The sequence below is a fragment of the Toxorhynchites rutilus genome, chromosome 3, assembly GCF_029784135.1.
Source record: "Toxorhynchites rutilus septentrionalis strain SRP chromosome 3, ASM2978413v1, whole genome shotgun sequence".
Taxonomy (NCBI): domain Eukaryota; kingdom Metazoa; phylum Arthropoda; class Insecta; order Diptera; family Culicidae; genus Toxorhynchites; species Toxorhynchites rutilus.
The window spans coordinates 9,884,340-9,905,883 of NC_073746.1; the positions used below are offsets into that span (position 1 = coordinate 9,884,340).

General features: G+C 38.2%; 1 protein-coding gene and 1 long non-coding RNA gene across 8 annotated transcripts in view; one reads left to right on the top strand and one right to left on the bottom strand.

The window, feature by feature from the left end:
* Window positions 1–21,544, top strand: part of LOC129774904 (breast cancer anti-estrogen resistance protein 3 homolog) — a 141,886-nt gene that overhangs the window by 16,603 nt on the left and 103,739 nt on the right. For 2 of the 6 annotated variants that reach the window (XM_055778964.1, XM_055778963.1), the window contains exons 3-5: window positions 11,345–11,473; window positions 16,437–16,577; window positions 19,667–19,763. In XM_055778964.1, the coding sequence (XP_055634939.1) occupies window positions 11,345–11,473; window positions 16,437–16,577; window positions 19,667–19,763 (367 nt within the window). Of the gene's footprint in view, window positions 1–11,023; window positions 11,474–16,436; window positions 16,578–19,666; window positions 19,764–21,544 lie in introns of those variants that run through there. The other 4 variants (XM_055778960.1, XM_055778962.1, XM_055778961.1 and 1 more) reach the window with 4 other exon arrangements.
* LOC129774906 (uncharacterized) lies at window positions 9,016–10,463 on the bottom strand. Of its 2 annotated transcripts, none has more exons than XR_008742808.1 (3): window positions 10,194–10,463; window positions 9,930–9,998; window positions 9,016–9,856 (listed from the first exon to the last, which is right to left on the bottom strand). It is a non-coding gene; the product is annotated as an uncharacterized LOC129774906 (long non-coding RNA). The 2 variants fall into 2 exon arrangements; XR_008742807.1 differs by having other exon boundaries at window positions 9,910–9,998.

The window sequence follows — 21,544 nt, forward strand, 5'->3', positions numbered from 1 at the left end:
GCAGTGACTGGTGTTACGGGAGAAAATCGACGACTAGCCGATCGGAACTGGTTTTGGACACTTCCCGACACTTTTAGTACTTCGACCGACCAAGCATTTCATCTTCACCATGTGAATTTCAGGTCACTAGATAGATAGTTTCACCACTTCACTAATTTACTTCGATAGTTTATTTTCAGCTGAACAATTCACTACATTGATTTAGCTACTACTGAACAATTTCACTATGATGGTTGATTTGAAACTGAACCACTGTACTTTTAAGACTGAACGCTTTACTGAACATTTCGTGCCCTATTTATACGGTATCCGCTATAGTATATTCTATTGTCGTATCTTTGCTCGGGTATTCTAGAATATTCGCTATAAACAATGGGGCTTTGTTTCATAGCAGGTTCGTCTCCAGGCGTTCCTATCCTATGACAATTCAATTGTTATTGTTTTGATTATACAGTGTTAATGTATATCGCGATGAGTGTTTGTTATTGTTTGTGTTTTGGTTTGTGTGATGCTGTGAGCGGTAAGTACTGCATATTATGTATTACATAAGATAATACTGTTTATATAGTTGCAGGTTATTGTTTCTTGAGGAAAAATAGGTAAGTAGCGATAAATGGCATCACTGCTAGAACGTTTATTGTTGTTGTTTTCATACTGGAATTTTGTTTCGCTTTTTCTGGTAGTTCTTTAAGTTTTAAATACCATCGAACTCTTTGTTTGTATCGTTCTTCGCTTTGTGTCTGAGTTGTAGCGAAAGTAGTTAATATTTCTGTGTACTTTTGTGCTGGTGAAGCTGTGAATTATCTCCGATCAATTGTGTGATACAACGTTACAGACTTCCACACTCATTTTTCCGATCGAAGCGCCTCTGCAGGAGAATAGCTGAAAGTGCTGTTTATAGAGTCATACCTACTGCCTACATCTCGGAGCATCCACATATTTCCAAACATACCGTCACATTACGCTAACGTGCACAGTCATGGAGAAGAAATGCGGAAACTGCGGTGAGGATGTCACCGGCATCGAACCTGCTGTATGCGGGCTCTGTAGTGCATTCTATCACGTTGGAAGAGAATGCTCAGGGGTGTCCCGTACGGAGATGAACAATTTGTTTTCCAAGGGAGTCGCTATCTGGATTTGTCCATCCTGCAGACCAAATTTCGACGGCAATCGCGTTTGTAATTTGTTGAAAACACAGGCAGCGTGTTCATGTAGTGATTTGCAATCTCAAATTGCTCAACTGACAAAGCTTGTGCAAGAATTGGCATCGAAAGTTGAAAGTCATTGCAGTCATCCGTCGGTGGTGCTTCCTGGTTCAAATATTGAATCTTCTGGTAGTGTATTTTCGAAAAAGGGGATCGATAATGGCACTGACTCCAGACGTCTATACGTGAAAGACAAAGTCATTGCTCTTCCACCGATGGCACTAAATCAGTCGACACAAATCTAATTGCGAACAATGCTATTTCCGAACCAACATTCTGGTTGTACTTCAAAGGATTTCGCCCTCTTGTTACCACCGAGGAAATTGAAATATTCGTGAAGAACGCCCTGGAATCAACCGATGAAGTGAACGTGGTAAAACTGATCACCAAGGATGCTGACCTATCTAGGCTCAACTGTGTATCGTTCAAAGTTGGATGGCGTCCTGAGTTGAAGGATAGAGCTTTATCACCTACAAGTTGGCCGTCCGGTGTCGGATTTAGAGAATTTGAAGAGTCTGGATCAAAAAACCGGTAAACGCAAGAACAACAGAACGAAGGGAGAATGCAGCATGGAATCCGGGGCGCACTACACGAAGCATTCTGGAAACCCCCAATTCCCTCAGCACAGTCGAGCATTTCCTGTCAGCAACCAGCAGTCGCCCCCGTCCTGTGTCTGAGAGGGAAGAGGGGGTCTTCCAACTTGCTAATTCAGGCAAGTACAAACACAATACAGCCGTTTCGTTTCCTGATACGCCCTTCGATTCTAGCTTCCCTTCAACTTCATATATTACGCCGTCAGCCATCATTTCACTACTGGGACGCAAGCCTGCAAGCTCTATGGAAGCTTCTAATCCCCTCGCCACAGTCGCGTTATTCCCGCCAGCGTCCTGCAGTCGTCCCAGACCTGTGTGTGAGAGTGGAGAGGGAGACTTCCAACCCGCCATTGCAGGCAAGTGTAAATATGTATGCGATCAGAATAGTTCGCTTCCTGTGTTGTCTACTGCTTCCAGCACTGATCCTGATCGTCCGAATTCCGCAATTACGTTTACTACTAACGATTATGACGTGCTCATTTTCACGGAAACATGGCTCCGTGCTGGTAGTGGTAGTGAAATTTCCAGCGAATACACGTTCTTCCGATGCGACCGAAACGAATCAACCAGCCAACATTCACGTGGTGGAGGAGTGTTGGTAGCGATAAGAAATCACCTTAACTGTGAATCTGTGTTTTTGACACATTGTGACATGCTGGAGCAGGTAGCAGCGTCTACATGGGCGATCTCTCTACATTGTTGCTATTTACCTACCGCCAAATTCTAGCCCCGAACTTTATTCCGCACACGTAAACGCCATTCAGTGTATCATAAACCACGCTACTATAACGGATATAATTATATCAGTAGGAGACTTTAACCTTCCTAACTTGAAATGGCAGTTCGATGATGCTACAAACGGTTATATTCCACCTAACGTAACCTCCGTACATGAACAAAATCTTGTGGAAACAATGTTCACTATTAGTTTGCGTCAAATTAACAGTTTCGTTAATTGTAATGGTAGATTGCTGGACCTGGCATTCGTCAATTTACCAGAGCATCTTGACCTGGTACTTCCTCCGTCTTCACTGCTACCGGTAGACAATCATCATGTGCCGCTTATTTTATTAATCGACAAGTGCTGTGACGCGTCTCCTCTACAAGACGTCCGAGACGATAAACGCAATTTCAACTTTCGGACATGTGATTTCAGTATACTGAACAACGTACTTGGTGATGTCGACTGGGTAGTGCTACTGCAGGATGGATCATTAGACGAGATAGTGGCGACGTTCTACGACAAACTGCAGAGAACAATTAACGATCATGTACCTAGAAGAAGACCATCGTCTAGCTCAAGTTTCAACGAACCATGGTGGACACCGGACTTGCGCAATATGCTCCCCAACCAACAACCTCAGAAAATCCCGCAAACGGTTTTTTCTGTCACGATCTGACGACGACAGAGCCAATCTTCGTCTATTGGAAGCATCCTACAAAGTATTACTCCAATCAACCTACGAGAATTATGTGTCAAGGATCCAAGCAAGTGTTAAGCAAGACCCCTCACGTTTCTGGGATTTCGTCAAGCAACGGAATTCAAATAACCGAATCCCACATAACGTCAGCTACGATGGAGTGAATGCTCACAACAACACAGAGCAGTAGACCTCTTCGCTACGTTCTTTGAAAGTGTATTCAGCAAAGGATCCCCGGTACAACGCCATGATTGTTACGCTCATCTGCCGTCTTATGATATCGACCTTCCTGATCATTTTTCCACATCCGAAGTTCTAAAGGCTCTTGAGGATCTAGACGTTAAGAAAGGTTCTGGTTCGGATGGCATTCCGCCATTGCTCTTGAAGAAATGTAGTGCTACACTAGCAGCACCAATTTAGTATATATTCAATCGCTCACTACAAGATCGGATATTTCCATCGGCATGGAAAATGGCAATCATTGTACCAATCCACAAAACTGGCAACTGTAACCGCGTTTCAAACTATCGAAGTGCTTCTTTACTTTGCAGCCTCAGCAAAGTTTTTGAAAAATTGGTGCACAACGTTCTCTATAACGCAGTCTCGCCATTCATCTCTGAAAATCAACATGGTTTCATGAAGCACCGGTCAACAACTACAAACTTGATGTGTTGCGTATTCACCCTGACTCGCGAGATGGAATCAAGAAAACAGATTGACTCTATATATATATCTATTTTGCTAAAGCATTCGATACTAGACCACACATCCTCGTTGTTGACAAAACGAAGCGCATGGGCTTCCCGGGATGGATCACGGAGTGGATTTATTCGTACTTGACGGATCGCTCCGCTTCTATAATGGTTAATTCTGCCTACTCTCAATCATTGTGCATTTCATCCGGCGTACCTCAAGGCAGTGTTCTTGGTCCGCTGATTTTCAACATCTTTGTGAACGACCTGGGAATCCTGCTGTCATCGTTCAACCTCTCTTTCGCGGATGATTTGAAACTATTTCGTATTGTCTCATCTTTCATGGACTTCGCAGCCTTACAGAACGATTTAAATGTGATAATAACATGGTGTGACAATAATGGTATGCGGGTTAATAGTGACAAATGTAAGGTGATAACCTTCACTCGTGGCACCAATCCGCTCAATTGTCGATACTTGCTGGGGCTTGATCCTGTTGAACGAGTGCAGACAGTGTGTGATCTGGGCGTTAAATTCGATTCCAAGCTTAGTTTTAATGAGCACATAGGTACAATCACCGCCAAAGCATTTTCGGTATTGGGATTCATTCGTCGACATGCCTCTAGCTTCACTGATATTTATGCTCTCAAGACGTTGTATTGCTCGTTGGTACGTAGTATATTGGAATATGCCGCTCCGATTTGGTGTCCGTATCAGGTAACGCAAATTCTCGCGATTGAAAAGGTACAATTTTTTTTATTAGATTTGCTTTGCGGGACCTACCATGGAGGGATCCAGAGAATCTACCACATTATTCAGATCGATGTCAGCTTATTAGTTTAGAGACTTTGTCTGCCAGACGTACAAATCAGCGACGATTGTTCGTATTCGACTTAGTGCAAGGTAATATTGATTGTCCCGCCCTGCTCGAACGAATTCCGTTTTACGTTCCTCCCAGACGACTACGTTACTCACCGTTATTGGCTATCCCTTCCCACAGAACTAACTACGGTCATAATAGTCCTTTCGACTCGTGTCTCCGCGTGTTCAATGAAGTAGGGGAAGATTTTGATCTAACAATGTCGAAACATGAATTTATTAGTAGAATTAGGAGATAAAATAAGAAATATTCAATCAGTCTGTACGAATTAAGCGAAGACGGTGTAAATAAATAAATAAATATACTTATGTATACACTTCACTAAATGCTCTTGTTTTTTCCAGGATATTCTATGCAGTGTGAAGTGTGTGTTTTTGTGTGAATAAAGTGTGAAAAATTCGATGTGACTTTTTTTGTATCCGATTACTTGGTCCATGCCGAGCCGTAACAACTGGTTTGACCAACTTTGTAGAGAAAGTGCGTCCATCCGAAGAGAACCCAGTCTTACTTATTATCGACGGACATTCCTCCCACACTATAAACTTAGCATTTATCGAGAAAACTAGACCTTGTCACGGGCCTGATCCGTTGTTTCAAGTAGCACCGTCGGCTATGTTGCCATTGCCAAAAACGGTTACCTTACGAGTTACCAAGAGAAGACGTCAAGGTGAGAAAGCAACAGATACAACATCCGACCAGTATATTGATACTCTAAAGAAGAAAAAGGCTTCCAATGAGATTCAGGCTACCAAAAAAAATAGCGTAAGACGCTAATGCCAATAACTGGGAAAAACCATCGTCCAAAGCCAACACGAGACGTGTGGTGATCAATCTTCGGATTCAGATACCGTGACCAGATGGCAAACTAATTTAGACAGAAAAAAATGGACAGATTACATGGCCCTACTAGGTGATTTCACTCAGTCACACCACTTTTGTTCAATCATGTTTAGGCCCTATTTGCAGTCCTCCAAAACATATTGAGCTTGAGCTTGGGTAAACTGTACAATTCATAGTTGCTCTCCGTGATTGACCTGAACCAGCTAAATTGCACAAAGAACATACTGAATGACGCTTGGGAGTAGCAAATCATTCTCATTGTGTAAGTTTCGGTGATCCGAGCTTTGAAGACTACGCATGAGCATCGGACAAGTCAAAAACATGTTTTTTGACGATATGGCGGCCGTTTGAAGAAAAAAAAATGCGGCAAAACGCTTTTCCCGATTTTTTAAATTAGTAAAATTTAATATATGAATATCATTGTTTTATGGTTTATGCGATAAGAATGATGATGATGTTGGATTAAAGAGGCTTTAAACTTTTCAGTTCATTCGCCTCTAAAAATAAGAAGATGCAATCAAAGTGTATTTTTATAAATCCGACATGAATCGGTTCAGTAGAACATGAGATATCGTGAAAAAATTTTAATTTTCTTTCACTTTCAAATTTCTAGACTGGAATACTGCCTTAACCCCAATTGCTGCGACGGATGATTATCTTTTGGGAAACCTGAGAAGGTAACCGAGAGAACCCATTTAGAAACAATCGTCCTCCATTACAAATTAACACACTAAAGCTACTAAAGTTGTTTCGTTTATACTAGTTCTATACTAAAGGGTGTGTCACATCAAATTGCATCACGGAAAAAAACGCTGTAGAAATTTAATTTTTAGGAATTATATCTTCAGCTTTCGCTTATAATCAGATAAGAGTGTATAGATCACGTTGGCCATGCTTCACTGTAAATTTTTCGTAAATTTGGAAAAATGTCGTCGAACGAAAAAGAGCGTCGTGAACTAATCCTGTGCACTCATTTCGAGAATCCGGAGTTGTCACATCGGGACATCGGTAAGATGCTGGGAATCGTCCAATCCACGGTCAGCAGAGTACTAAAACGATACTTCGAGAACCTAACCATCGACCGGAAGGTGAAGAACGGCAAAAATGGATGCTCCGTCAGTGAAAAAGATCACAAGCGCGTAGTTAAGCAGTTTAGACGTGATCCGAGAAGTTCTGTACAAGCTGTACACCGAAATGCTGACGAAGCCGCATTGCCTGGTAATGGACGACGAAACCTACGTCAAAGCGGACTTTCGTCAGCTGCCGGGCCTGTTGTTCTTCTCCGCAGAGGACAAATTCAGCGTTCCGGAGGAGATTCGCAAGCAAAAACTATCCAAGTTTGCCAAAAAGTACATGGTGTGGCAAGCGATCTGCTCTTGCGGAAACGGAGCGCCCCCTTCGTGATGACCGGCACGGTAAACGGGCAGGTTTACCTTAAGGAGTGCCTACAGAAGCGCTTACTACCGCTATTGAAGCAGCACGAGGGCCCGACCATCTTCTGGCCGAATCTCGCTTCGTACCACTATTCAAAGGACGTGTTGGAGTGGTACGAAGCCAACGGGGTCACCTTCGTGCCAAAGGAAATGAACCCGCCCAATGCGCCGGAGCTTAGAGAAATATTGGGCGATTATGAAGCAGGCCCTCCGGAAGAACCCAAAAGTTGTCGAATCGGAGGCGGACTTCAAGAGGAAATGGATTTCTGTTAAAAAAAAAACTACAACCTGACGTTGTAAAAAACCTTATGGACGGGGTAAAGAGGAAGGTGCGAGCATACGGGCTTGGGCTCGAAGTATGAATAAAAAGAAAATGCTAAAAGTTGTTTAATAGTTTTTATTTTACTGTCTAAAATTTTCAAAAGGATCGGTCTACTGGGCGAATTTCTACAGCGTTTTTTCCGTGATGCAATTTGATGTGACACACCCTTTAGTTCCATTTTGGTTCGATTTGATGAACCTCATCGACAATTCATTGCACTGTGATCCACACACCCTTCGAACCAATTATGCAGACCTCCAAAACACATTGAGAACATCAACTCGATTTTCAAGATATAACTTTTCAGTTAGTTTCCATCTTTTACACCCCATGTGTCCATCTTCCCCTCCAAGTGTCTGTCTTTCCCAACTCATTTTTATTCTTTCGAAGATGCCGGACACATTCATTTTGCTAAATTTCTGTCTCCAAAACATTTTTTTTATAAAAAGAGACTTAGACTCTCAATTTGTGGTGAGATAGCTATATATTTTTTTGTGAAATTCTCGAAAAAAAAACTTTCACTAAATTGTCCATGTTTGCATAGCAGACGTAATCACCAACACCATTAGTGTTGGGAAAACGCTTTTTTTTTGTTTTTGCCCACAAGCGTAACCATGCAAATTTTCAATGAAATAATCTGTCCAGTTGAATGGTATTATCGGCGAAAAGAGGGCCTAGGAGATTTTGCGGATGAAAACATACAGTGACTCGTCGTAGTCGTACTCCACCATGAATATCTTTTTTCCCTTTATTTAAAAGTCGAAAACAAGCTTTCGGAACATTCTATTTGGAAAAAGTCATAGCGTCATACGAGAGTTAAAAGGTTTGCTATCTGTTTTCAGAATAATAGTTTTTATTTCTCTAAAAATGGCGAATGAATATGCTTATGTATGAAAATTGACTCAAACACATATTAGTACGCTGGTTGAAATTTCAACTCGATTTCGAAGGCGTTGATCAATTTCCGAATTCCATCATTAGTATGGCTTCCCATACTAATGACGGAATTTACTGGTATTGATGTCGGAATATTCTGGAGGAGTATCAATCACTTTTGAGCGATTGTAATGTAACCATGTGTGAACTTTATATGTCTTGAGCTCTGGGTCCTCTGGGAACTTGAATCCTCGATTCCATCCCATTTTGTTGATACTTTGCTTCATATTTCCCTTCAGGATGTTCCAGTAAACACTCTGATCCATTACACAATCGATAAAAACCAAACCAAACATGGTTAATCGCAGATTGTGAAAAAATGTTAAACGAAAATGTCTCACAAATATTTGATATTCTTCTTCTTCTTGAATGGCGTTAACGTTCCCTGTGGAACTTTTGCCGTCTCAACGTATTCATTAACTAGCGTCGTTCATTAATACTTGGTTGAGATTTCTATGCCGAATAGCACGCCTTGAATGTACTCTAAAGTGGCAAGCTCTAGAATACGCGTGATCACAGTGCAAGCCGGAAGAATTTTCTTTGACGAAAAATCCCCCAACCAGAACGGGAATCGAACCCGAACACCCGGCATGATAGTGTGGGACGCTAACCACTCGGCCACGGGTGCACATAAATATTTGATATTATAAAGATCAATTTTAGTGAAAACATCCGAAAATGTGTTAAGTAAGAAGTAAGTTAAGTAAGAGGCAGTAGTACGAGTTTCAATTACGCAAATGACATTGAGTATAAATTTTCATAGAAATTTCAACAAGTTAAAACTGCTTCCGAGAGCAGTTTGCATCCATATAGCATATTTTCATCGCTTTCTGAAGGTCGTGTTTGCGGCTGTACATTTATTTCTGATGTGACTGTACGATCAATACATTCTTGATAACGTTCACAGTACATATTGAGCCGTAACTTTCGGGCAAGGAGCACATACTGTCCTGTCACAAAAATGGTGACCGTTTACAACACTGTTTTCAACAAATAAATTCCAACGCAAAACTGGCGGAAATGATAGCATTCTTCGTGAGATTGAGTCAGCTCTCACGTTTAATCGAGATGGATGGTTGTTGCCACATAGATTTCCAGCTGAATCTCAGCGGCAAACTGGAATATTTATAAATACCTTGGTAAGAATCGGCATCCGGTAGAACTTGAATGCAAACGGGAGCAGAACCACTTTTTTTACTCATGTTTTCCTGTACAAATGAATCGTAGATGACGTAATGCATGTTGCTGTATCCTTGCAAAACTGCAAACTTTTTATTTTCCAGTTCGCTGGTTCGTCCCGATTCGTTTGATGCCTCGCACCCAAAAACAGGCAGTCATTAATTTAAATTGACCTTTGATTAACTCATCAGAATCCCATTTCCGATCAATGCAGCTCGCCATTATAATGTCCAGGCAGCAGTCAGTCAGTCAGTGAGTCCACGGTGTATCACCGTTCGTCTCCTACTGGACCAAGTGCCGAGTGAAACTTGTCCGCCACTCCGTCGACAGTAAATTTGCCACTTCGATCGATGCACTGAAAATGAATGAATTAATAATAATCATAAATTAAATTGCTTATTTATATACACAGAAATCTGTGCGCTTACTCGCTGCTCTTGTTTCGTCCTCTCTCTTCTCGGACAGGATGGAATAGTGGAACTCGCAAATTGGTCAGGCTTTCGAAGGGAAGGAAAATAAAAATAAACTCAAAATATAAAATGCAAAGCTGTAGTGCGGGTTTTTGAACGGAAATTGGTGGAATTTGTTCAATGTTTATCGCGAGCAAAGGTTTGGTGTGTTCCTAACACATCGAAAATCGACATCCGTCTAAACATTCGACCAACTTCGTGAATGATATATTCATAGTTTACGCTAGAATCATGTCATGTTTTATTATTATAGTTGCATTTTTATCAGTCGCTTCAGTTTCTGTCGCATGTTTCTTTAATGAACTAGGTTGTGAAATTGCTACAGCCAGTCACTGTCCGGAATGTCCCGCTACCGACTAATTGATGCAACTATGGACATTATCACCCAGAACTGTCTCGCTTATCGATATTTATGATACGGCTCACTAGAGCTAACTTCGTCGTTTCAGAGCTCTGCCACCGCACTGAGCTGATGTGAACCGGAGTCCTACTGCGCTGCTAACGAATGCATATTTATATTAACAAGTGCAGTGAGTCATTCACTGTGCAGTAACACGGCATCCTGTCTATAAACCTCGGTATCATAATGGCTGCAACTTAATTAATTTGATACAGTTGAAACAGATTTGCGAAGGAATCGAGCAATTCAATCAGCAGCCAATAAAACCGAGACGATAATGCCTTAATCACCACTCATTGCTTTATCCTAACCCGCGGAGATCGTAAACCTCTATCGCTTATCTCCAACGTTTGATAGCACATATCGTAAAATCAGGGCTGAGAAGGAAAAAAGACCGATAAGAAAGACGAGCGAGAGAGCTGTAAGTGATCTCCTCGCGATCGTGGCTTCTCCCGTTAAACCATTACAGGCTCACATATTTTTTGTTTTGTTTTGCTTTTGCGCTTTTGCCCATGTGTTGATTAGGCACCGGCGTTATAACGCAACCACTTTACAACCCACAAGAGAGCCTCAACGGTTAGCCGGGTGATTTTTTTTTACTGACCATGCCCGCTCGTATCGTATGCGTTAACGAAACCGTTCCATCGGCCGCGGCGTGGCTACAGATTTGCCGAGACTTGCAGTTTCGATCGGACCGGGGTAAATTACAGATCGCGATTTTAATTTTGATTTTTTTTTTTCGTTCTCCGCCTGTGTTGTATCACTCTGACCGAATTACGGACCGTTGACTCGAAGTGTTTTAGTGATTTTTTCCATCGTGGAATGTAGTTGATTAGCGGGCGCACTTCATCCAGTTAAGACACCAATTAAAGCTTAATTGATTTGACCTCACACAGTGTGCTCGAGATTACCATAGCAGTGCCGATGTCCCGTCCCACATTCAGACCTCAAAGTGTGTTTTCCTCTTTCGAAGGTATATCCTGGAGCCACAAATTTGGTTCGCTGCACCGGAGAAAGAAAAATGCGCCGATGGTTATCACTTCCTGTCCACACATGGACACCCTGGAATGGCTGACGAGGATGGATCTGGTGGAATATTTAGGTGAGTTGTCTTTCGGGAAGTTTTCCCTTACGTAAATATTTTGTGTTGAAACTTTATTTATTGTATTATCGCTCCACTCTCAAGTGAGGGTGAAAATAATTAAACTCAGAGAATTGTAAAACATTCCTTATAGAAAGTCTCTCGAGGTGTATGAATATTTCAAATAAGTTCTGCAGATTTTCGCGAAAATTAGTCCGTTACAAAAAGTGTACTAAAACTGATTTGGTCACACAAGTTGTGATAATGTAAAAAAAACACAATACACAATGTCAAAAAACACAATAGGGTTTATAAAATTTATTAACACTAACTTCTTCATTTATATATAGCTGACCCGGCAAACTTCGTCCTGCCCAAAATTTATTTTTCGTTATCACATTCACGTTTTTTTACTAAGCGGACGTTCATATGTCTGATCGCAGAACTGTTCATTGATTGATTTTCTAATCTACCCCTCTAAAAAAATCAATTGTCATGTTTGGTTGGAATATGTTTGGTTGAAATATGTGTATTATTTTACGGGACCCCCTCTCCATTTCAGAGGAGGGAGGGGTGCCATACCATCATAGAAACATTTCTTATAATAGAAACTTTACATGCCAAATTTGGCTCCATTTCATTGATTAGTTTTCGAGTTATGCAGAAATTTGTGTTTCATTTGTATGGTAGCTTCCCCTTAGAGAGGAGGGAGGAGTCTCGAACCACCATAGAGACTTTATCGATCTCTAAAACATCTATATGCTAAGTTTGATTCCATTTGTTTGATTAGTTCTCGAGTTGTTCAGCACTCTCCCCTCCTCCTCTTTAGAGAGGAGAAAGGAGTGTCAAACCACCATAAAAACATTTATTGTGCCCCAAAATCTCCATATGACGAATTTTATGCCAACTCGACTGGCCGTTGGCAGCACCATCTCAGATAGTAGTGAAACGTTGTGGGTGTGAAGACATGGGTCATTTATTTTTTTTTTTTCTCTATTATAGACTTTCAACACATTTCGGCTGGTTCGTCACTTTTACTTCCATTTTTGGAAGAATGTCAGGAGTGAGAATTGAACTCGTGATCTCTGCGTGAGAGGTATGGATGTTACCACTACGCCAGATCGTCTCCACATGGGTCATTTAAGCAACTTTGCATACTTGAAATATTCGAAAAATAATTAGACAATTTTTTGGAAAAAAACCAAACTTTTTTTTCTTAAATTTTTACAAAAATTTATAACTTCAAAACTATGATACCTACAGAATTCATGTCAAAGGATGAAATGTAGGAAATTGTTTAAATTTACCAAAAAATTTTTGGAAAAAAAAATTCGCTGAAGAAAAATTATTTAAAAAATTAAATTTCATTTTTCTCAAAAACGTTTTTTTTTTAAATTCTCAAAAATATATATATGAATAGCCCTTAAAATTTACAACAAGTCGTTCGTACATCGGAAGATAGGAACTTTTACAGGGAAAAATTTTTTCTAACAACAACTTTTTTATATTTTCTTTGAGAAAAATACAACTAATCCTAATTTTGTTTAAAGTCAAGAGTCAAAGTCAAAGCGATATAATGTATTCGACAAAGTTTTAGATCTCATTAAAATGTGAACTTTTGTGGAAGACGGTAACTTTCCATCTGTTATAGTTTTTGGAATATAAGTCATTTTTGGGTGAAGATTCCTGAAAAGAATTGTTTTGCTCGTAACATTTTTGTGTGAAAATTCTCACGTTTGATATGTTCTTGACATGTTTCCAGATAGAGAAAAGTTAACAGAGCATATAAATTGCGATAATTTATACATAAAAATGTTACGAATTGAACATTAAACATTTTTTCAAAAAAAAAAATTAAAAAGTTGTTGTTCGAAAAACTTTTTCGCCTGTTAATGTGCTCATCGTTCGATGTGTGGAAAACTTGTTGTTTTAATTTTTAATAAAAATTCTTTGGTAATTTTTAATGAAAACCAAAATAATTTCCCACATTCCACTCTTTGACTAAAATTTTGTAGGTCTGATAGATTTGTTTGCAAGCTTTTGTTTTATATTTTGAGTTTTTTCAAACTCAAACTCAAAGTTTGAGTTTTTTTTTCGAAAATCTTAATTTAGAAACTATAAGATCTACAAAAAGTTAGTAGAGAATGAAATGTAGGAAATTACTTAGGTTTTCATCAATGTCCTGGAAAAAAGGTAATGAAGATGGTAGAGTTTCGAGCGACATAGCATGCGCTGCCATAACTATTTCTCAAATAGTGACGTCAGTCGTTGTGTTTATCTTCGATTACTCACCGCATCCATGTGAAAATGCTATTTTCAGGAAGTAATTTATTAATGAAAAACGTACATTTTTTTAGAGTTCTCGCTCAATATGAGGCGAATGTGATAGCGTGCAGTGAATATTTATGAAATTACGTCGAAAATTACGGATAAAAGTGATATTTCCATGTGTCATTTTCACTCCCCACGTTCATAGAAACAAACGGAGTTTCATTATTTTAACGTTATGAAGTTGATGTTTCGAAGACTCTCAGTGTCGGAGTATATGTTGTGAGAGAATAATCGCTAATTATTCAAAATTTCACCGAAAATGTTACTGCTTTCGAGAAGTAAGCAAACGACTTCTCTCTAGACCTTTTTACCACATAAGTAATCGAAATAAGCCACGATACAATTGTCATCTGTTAAAAAACAAACAGTAAATGATTTCATTATAATTTTGGCTCAAATTATCATGCAATCGTGAGTACTTTCAACATTGTTTTGTTTCTTCCATATACATTCCATATTGATTGCAAATAATTACGACACGATATTTTGCTTGCCAATACAGATCTACTTCGCCTACTGCTCCACCTCTATATGTACCTCATTGGGTTTTCATTAAAAATTATCAAGAATTGTTTGGAAAAAATTTCATCGTAAAAAAATTGAAAATTAAAATTCATTTTTTTTAATTTTTAAAATTCTAAAAAAGTAGATATAAATAGCCCTTAAAATTTCCAACAATTTTTCCATACATCGGACGATGGGCACATTAACAGGGAAAAAGTTTTTCGAACAACAACTTTTTCATGGTTTTCTTTGAAAACATGCTATTAATGTTCAATTCGTTACATTTTTATGTATAAATTATCGCATTTTAAATGCTCTGCTAACTTTTCTCTATTTAGAAACATGTCAAGAACATGTCAAACGTGAGAATTTACACACAAAAAAAAATGTTACGTGCTAAACATTATTTTTTCGAGGATTCTTCATACAAAAATGACTTATATTCCTAAAAATAAAAAAGATAGAAAGTTGATGTCTTCGCCAAAAGTTTATATGTTAACAAGATCTAAAATATTGTCGAATACATTATATAGCTATCTTGGCTTTAAACAAAATTAGGATAAGTTGTGTTTTTATCAAAGAAAATTTGAAGAAGTTGTTGTTCGAAAAACTTTTCCCCTGTAAAAGTGCCCATATTCCGATGTATGGACGACCTGTTGGAAATTATAAGGGCTATTCATATATATATTTTTTGCAAATTTTAAATAAATATTTTTTTGAGAAAAAATAATATAAATTTTTTAAATAACTTTTTTGACAGCGAAATTTTTTTTCAAAATATTTTTGGTTTTTTTTTGTAAACGTTTAAACAATGTCCTACATTTCATCCTTTGACAAGAATTTTTTAGGTATCATAGTTTTTAAGTTATAAGTTTTTGTAAAAAATTAAGAAAAAAAATTTTGCTTTTTCCAAAAAGTAGTCTAATAATTTTTCGAATTTTTCAAGTATGAAAAGTTGCTTAAATGACCCACTTTTTAACACCCACAACGTTTCACTGCTATATGAAATGGTGCTGCCAACGGCCAGTCGAGTTGGCATGAAATTCGTCAGAATCGAAGCAAGGATGACTGATAAACAAGTCGTGTTGACGGCGAATGCGCAAGTCCTACTCGAAGCGAAGCGACTGAGTAGAGAGTCAATTTTCATGTTTCCTCTTTGAACATGTCGGACCCTGCTCTCCGGTTATGTCTCCGACATTACCCACCTGACTTTTTCGATATGACGAAAATCTGGACAATTTGGTGGATTTATACTTTTTTCAAAAAAACAATATTTTTCTGCTTCTACCATATATATATATTATATACGACATTCCGACTGTAATGGCAGCCGTCTAAGTCAGGCCAAAATTTGGCGAGACCCTCGTGTGATCGAATAGACGGCCAAACTACAACATCTGACAACACTCCACCTTATGAAGCTGTCCATTCATAGTTGCTCCAGTGATGAAAACCAATTTGAAATACAATTTCACTTCAATTGACACATCGTCAGTCAAACATGAGCCTATCGCCTTTCACTCTCATGCAAACTCATGCAGGCTGAAAATAGTGCTACATTCTCATCACGCTCAATTGAGAGAATATCACTCCACCTTCGTACAGTCTCTTTTCGCGTCCATTTCTTTCATTCTTCACACGAAAACGATATTATCAAATCGTCAAATGAAAATGTAAAAGTTCTAATATCGAAAGAAGGAGTTTTTAACTTAACCCTCATATGCCTCTTTTAATTCCCCTTTTTTTTTGAAGGACGGCCCGGGAAAATCCAGTTTGGAGAAATGAAATCGAATGTAAATTTCAATTGAAAGTAGCGACTGTGAAACTGAAAGTGACATATAGCCCCTTCAAATGGTAATTAAATGGGCAGTCTCAATCGTGATGAATCGATGTCTCAGTATGCGTAGTGAATACACACAATCGAAATTGAGATTGGCTGAAGAGAAAGGAAGAAGTGAAGTGCTGTATTCTGTTTATAAATGCAAAAAAAACAATATTAATTATGTTTAACCGAAGAAAAAACATTATAGACTTTCTAGCAGAGAAACAGTGATAACAACTGCTTGAGCATTGAGGATCGTTTTTATTTAATTAAAATGGGTAAATGATTCACTATATTAGTTTTATATTGTCTGCCCTTATTTTTCAGATAAATTCAAATCCTTCAACGGAGTGGAGGACATCCTGTACTACAGCGAAGCCGACATAAAGAAATTAGGAATTCGTAATAATGCGCACCGAGCTCGCATCGTTAGCAGCTTGGTCGCGCTGCGGGAGAAAGCATCCACAGGTAGGTGTGGGGAATTAAACACAAATCTTCTTGTAAATAAATTTAATTCGACATTCGAGTCAAAACGTTCGAAACATTCGATATCTTCGCCACGACGGATTCCCGGCCAGAAAACGTGCGAAAAGCGCAAACAAAAATTAAATCACGCGTGGTAATAAATGTGTCCCCTTCGGGACAAATGCGCCGTCCGTGTCGGTGTTGTGGGGGGTCTCAGAATGGGGAGAAGGGAAAACGACCTTACGTTTCGTTGTCTTGTCCGTTAATTTAATTGCTCCATTGGAGAGCCTGGGAACGCAGCATCCGACCCGCTGAGATAACATCCACAGGTATATATATGTACAACGTAATGCAAAACGCGCGCATGATCTTTCGCGATGGCACTTTCTCGGGTGTTCTGTAGGCTGGCTGTCCGGGGAGCAGAACGCGGCAAATTCAAATGTCACCCGTGAATAGCACTGATTGTATCTTTATAATTTGGTGCTTTTTTCGCCGGTCCGATCCATTTTATGAACTGCGATGTGTGATGGGTTAGTATTTTAGAAGCCCTCCGGGTGCTGGTTGCTGGTGGCAGTGAATTGTTTGTTTTGATATAATTTGTCATTTCTCTAAACAGCACATGGTGCGATAGGGATGGCGTTGCGGCCATTTATCATGAAAGTGATAACGAGATGGTTATATTTGCATTTTACTATTAATGGATGTATTTATATACGCTTGCGATAACGAGCATTTAGAATAATGTGTTTGTTTGTTCTGTTTCAGTTTTTTTTATTTTTCTCATTGCTATTGAAGAACTGCAGTATGTTTTTCATGTTCAATTTATAGTTATAATCCGTGAATAGATCTAAAACTTCAATTGTGGTCAAATATTGGCAAATTATTCTCAATGTGAAAATGACGAAATTCGTTGCAAAAATGATCAATTGTATTCAATGACGAGATGTCCATCTGTTCTCTGGCAAAGTTATGTTGTTAATATATTCATGTTGAATATCGTTGGGAGCATTGCAATTAAAAAACGAGACTGGGTTGGACCTGAGAGTTCTGTTCACTTGGTAGCACATGATTGAGCATTGAATTATAAAATGATCAGTCAGCCCCATGTTCAACATTTCAATAAATTATTAATTATTAAAAATACATATGACGAATTTCATGCCAACTCGACTGGCCGTTGGCAGCACTATCTCAGATAGCAGTGAAACGTTGTGGGTTTAAAGACATGGGTCATTTAAGCAACTTTGCATACTTGAAATATTCGGAAAATAATTAGACTACTTTTCGGAAAAAGCCAATTTTTTTTCTTAAATTTTAATAAAAATTTATAACTTAAAAACTATGATGCCTACAAAATGCATGTCAAATAATGAAATGTAAGAAATTGTTTAAATTTTTACGACAAAATACCAAAAAAATAAAACTGGAAAAAAATTTCGCTGACAAAAAAGTTATTCTTAAATTCATTTTTCTCAAAAACGTTTTTTTTAAATTCCCAAAAATATATATATGAATAGCCCCTCGAATTTCCAACAAGTCGTCCATACATCGGAATATGGGCATTTTTACAGGGAAAAAGTTTTTCGAACAACATTTTTTTTATATTTTCTTTGAAAGAAATATAACTATTCCTAATATTGTTTAAAGTCAAGATAGCGATATAGTGTATTCGACAAAGATTTAGATCTTATTAAAATGTGAACTTTTGTCGAAGACGTCAACTTTCTATCTTTTATAGTTTTTGAATATAAGTCATTTTTGTTTGAAGGCTCTTGAAAAAAATAATGTTCCGTTCGTAACATTTTTGTGTGTAAATTCTTACGTTTGACATGTTCTTGACATGTTTCCAAATAGAGAAAAGCTATTAATGTTCAATTCGTAACATTTTTTTTTTGTATAAATTATCGCATTTCAAATGCTCTGCTAACTTTTCTCTATTTAGAAATATGTCAAGAACATGTCAAACGTAAGAATTTACACACAAAAATGTTACGAACGGAACATTATTTTTTTCAAGAGCCTTCAAACAAAAATGACTTATATTCAAAAACTATAAAAGATAGAAAGTTGACGTCTTCGACAAAAGTTTATATTTCAACAAGATCTAAAACTTTGTAGAAAACACTATATCGCTATCTTTACTCTAAACAAAATTAGTTTTTTCAAAGAAAACATGAAAAAGTTGTTGTTCGAAAAACTTTTTCCCTGTAAAAGTGCCCATATTCCGATGTATGGACGACTTGTTGGAAATTTTAATGGCTTTTCATATATATATCTGGGAATTTAAAAAAATACGTTTTTGAGAAAAATGAATTTTCATTTTTAAAATAACTTTTTTGTCAGCGAAATTTTTTTGGTAATTTTTTGCGAAAATTTAATTTCCTACATTTCATCGTTTAATATGAATTTTGTAGGTATCATAGTTTTTAAGTTAAAAAATTTTGTTAAAAATTAAGAAAAATAAATTGGCTTTCACCAAAAAGTAGTCTAATTATTTTTCGAATATTTCAAGTATGCAAAGTTGCTTAAATGACCCATGTCTTTACACCCACAACGTTTCACTACTATCTGAGATGGTGCTGTCAACTCGTAAGACGAGTTTGCATGAAATTCGTCATACACTAAAACTCCAAAAAGATCACTACAACATATCGTGTATCCTTCCCTGGTTCACTGGCTCAATATTTGGAACGTTTATACAAGATAAATTCAATATCGAGAGCCAACAATGTAAAAAATTGTACAAGCATCTAGTTTCATTTAGTTCAAACTTACCCAATCAAATAAAAGAAAATCTGATGAATAGCAACTACACTCGATTTTTCTCACCATGTTTACATGTATAGTGTGAAAAGTTCTCTCGTCCGGATTCAGTAACCATGGTCGTATTACACAGCTCAAATGTTCAGTGAGGAAAAATCCATCTCCTCGACTACATCAAGAATATTCGCGATGCAAAGAAACAACAGGCAACGCCAGCAGAGTATTCTGAGGGCGCTCTGCTGTTTCCCAAGTCATGGTCAATCCATTTTATTACTGGTAGGAATCACTAACGGACAAATTGTTATCAAACATGCGTCTTTCTCTTACAGGGAGCATGAAAAAGACTGACCCGCTGATGAAGGCAATGCGACACAGTGTTGCGGTGGATTCCTCCTGCAAGGTATCGGGCACCAATCAGGAAACAATGTAAGTGAAAATTAATTTGATTATTTGGATAGTTCAATGCAGTAATCCGTCTGATCGTCCTCAAAAGTCAGCGTATAATTTGTTCAAAAAATACAATTGACGAATGCATGGCTGAAAATTGAGGCCTGTTTCCAATGCACGAAAAGGACGGCTTGAAATTACTATAATGTTGTATACAAGAATCATAGATGGTCAAACTATAAAATATCGCTATAAAATAACATGAAAATATTATTGAATGCAAACTTCAACCAAACATTACTCCTTGATACCCGGTACTGAATTCGGATGAGTAGAAAGTTTAGATATTTTCGTACCGTCATCCGGGGTGAAATTGATTAAACGTCCTACTGAAAGCAAACTAAATTTTTTTGACTTTTTTTATGGCACGTTCATTTATCATCTGTAGTTTATTTTCATCAGATCCCTAATTAAATGGAATAAAAAATAACTGTTTTGACATAGGACTACGTCTAACCGGAAGATATAGGGGGTGAAATGGAAATCTAGGCACTGAACAAGTAGGAAAAAATGCAAGATTTGGAACGCTTATAACTCGAACATTTCTCAATAGATCGCAAAGGTTTTTGCATCAATTGATAGGAAATATATCTACGCATCTATCATAACGAATAACATTTCGTTTTTCTTGAGATAAATAATTGAATAATTGTGAAATATCAAGCATTGTCAAAATGCACTATGTGCCCATTTTTGATTGGTCCATTTTGTGCTCCTCAAATCGTACCGAACAAAACGGGCAACCAGAGCAGCAGCGAAATAGAATGAAGCGCGATTGGAAAGGAAAAAGAAAAAAATGAGCGAAACATTGGTCGCAGTCTCACACATGCGTAATTCTCGAGCCAGCCAGTCAGCTTAAAAATCTCCGCTCCGCTGCCGTAACGATCATTCTCATTCAAACCGTACACCACATCGGTTCGCATCACAACACATCAACAAACCAACCCAGCAGCCATGTCTGGACATGGTAAAGGAGGAAAAGTGAAGGGAAAGACAAAATCCCGCTCGAACCGTGTTGATCTGAAGTTCCCCGCAAGGGTAGCTAGGCCAAGCGCGTTAGTACCAGTGCACCAGTCCACCTAGCCGGCGTTATATAGTTTCGGCCGCCGAAGTAATCGAGTTAGCTGTTCGCTGCTCGCGACGATAAGAAAACCCGCATTCGGAACAGAACACATTTGGTTCGGTGGACATCAAGACAACAGGCAGTTGCAGCGAGTGGCGAGTGGCAAACGCAATCGCAAAACGGCATCAGGTAGCAGAAGAAAAAAGTTTGTTCTTTATACAAACTGCTTTGGTGGCAAATCCAGAACAAGGCGGCATCGAGGGCGTTCGAAATGGTTTTTTTTCAAAACCACGAGTACTAAGTTTTCTAAATTGGAACCATTCCATAAAACACGGCACTTATCAGGGCCATTAAACCTTTCAAAAAAGAGTTTACGAAATACAGTTCAATGCTTTCTAAAATAATATCCAAAATAATAATAAAACACAAATTGATTTTTTCATAATTTGTTTGCCAGGATCTGATGAGTATGTGAATTTGGCAGTTGTTCTGAGCTTATTGATAGTTGGGGTTTTATTACTTTCCTGATTATTCCATTTTCACGAATTCTTAAATTGTTTCCAGATTGAAAGTACAGTAATTTACTATTAGTTCGACATTTAGCTAATTGGACGGACATGTAATGCGACTTATTTAGTTGGACATTTTTGTAAACATAGAGATCCAAATTATGACCCCACATTGAAAGTCGACACTG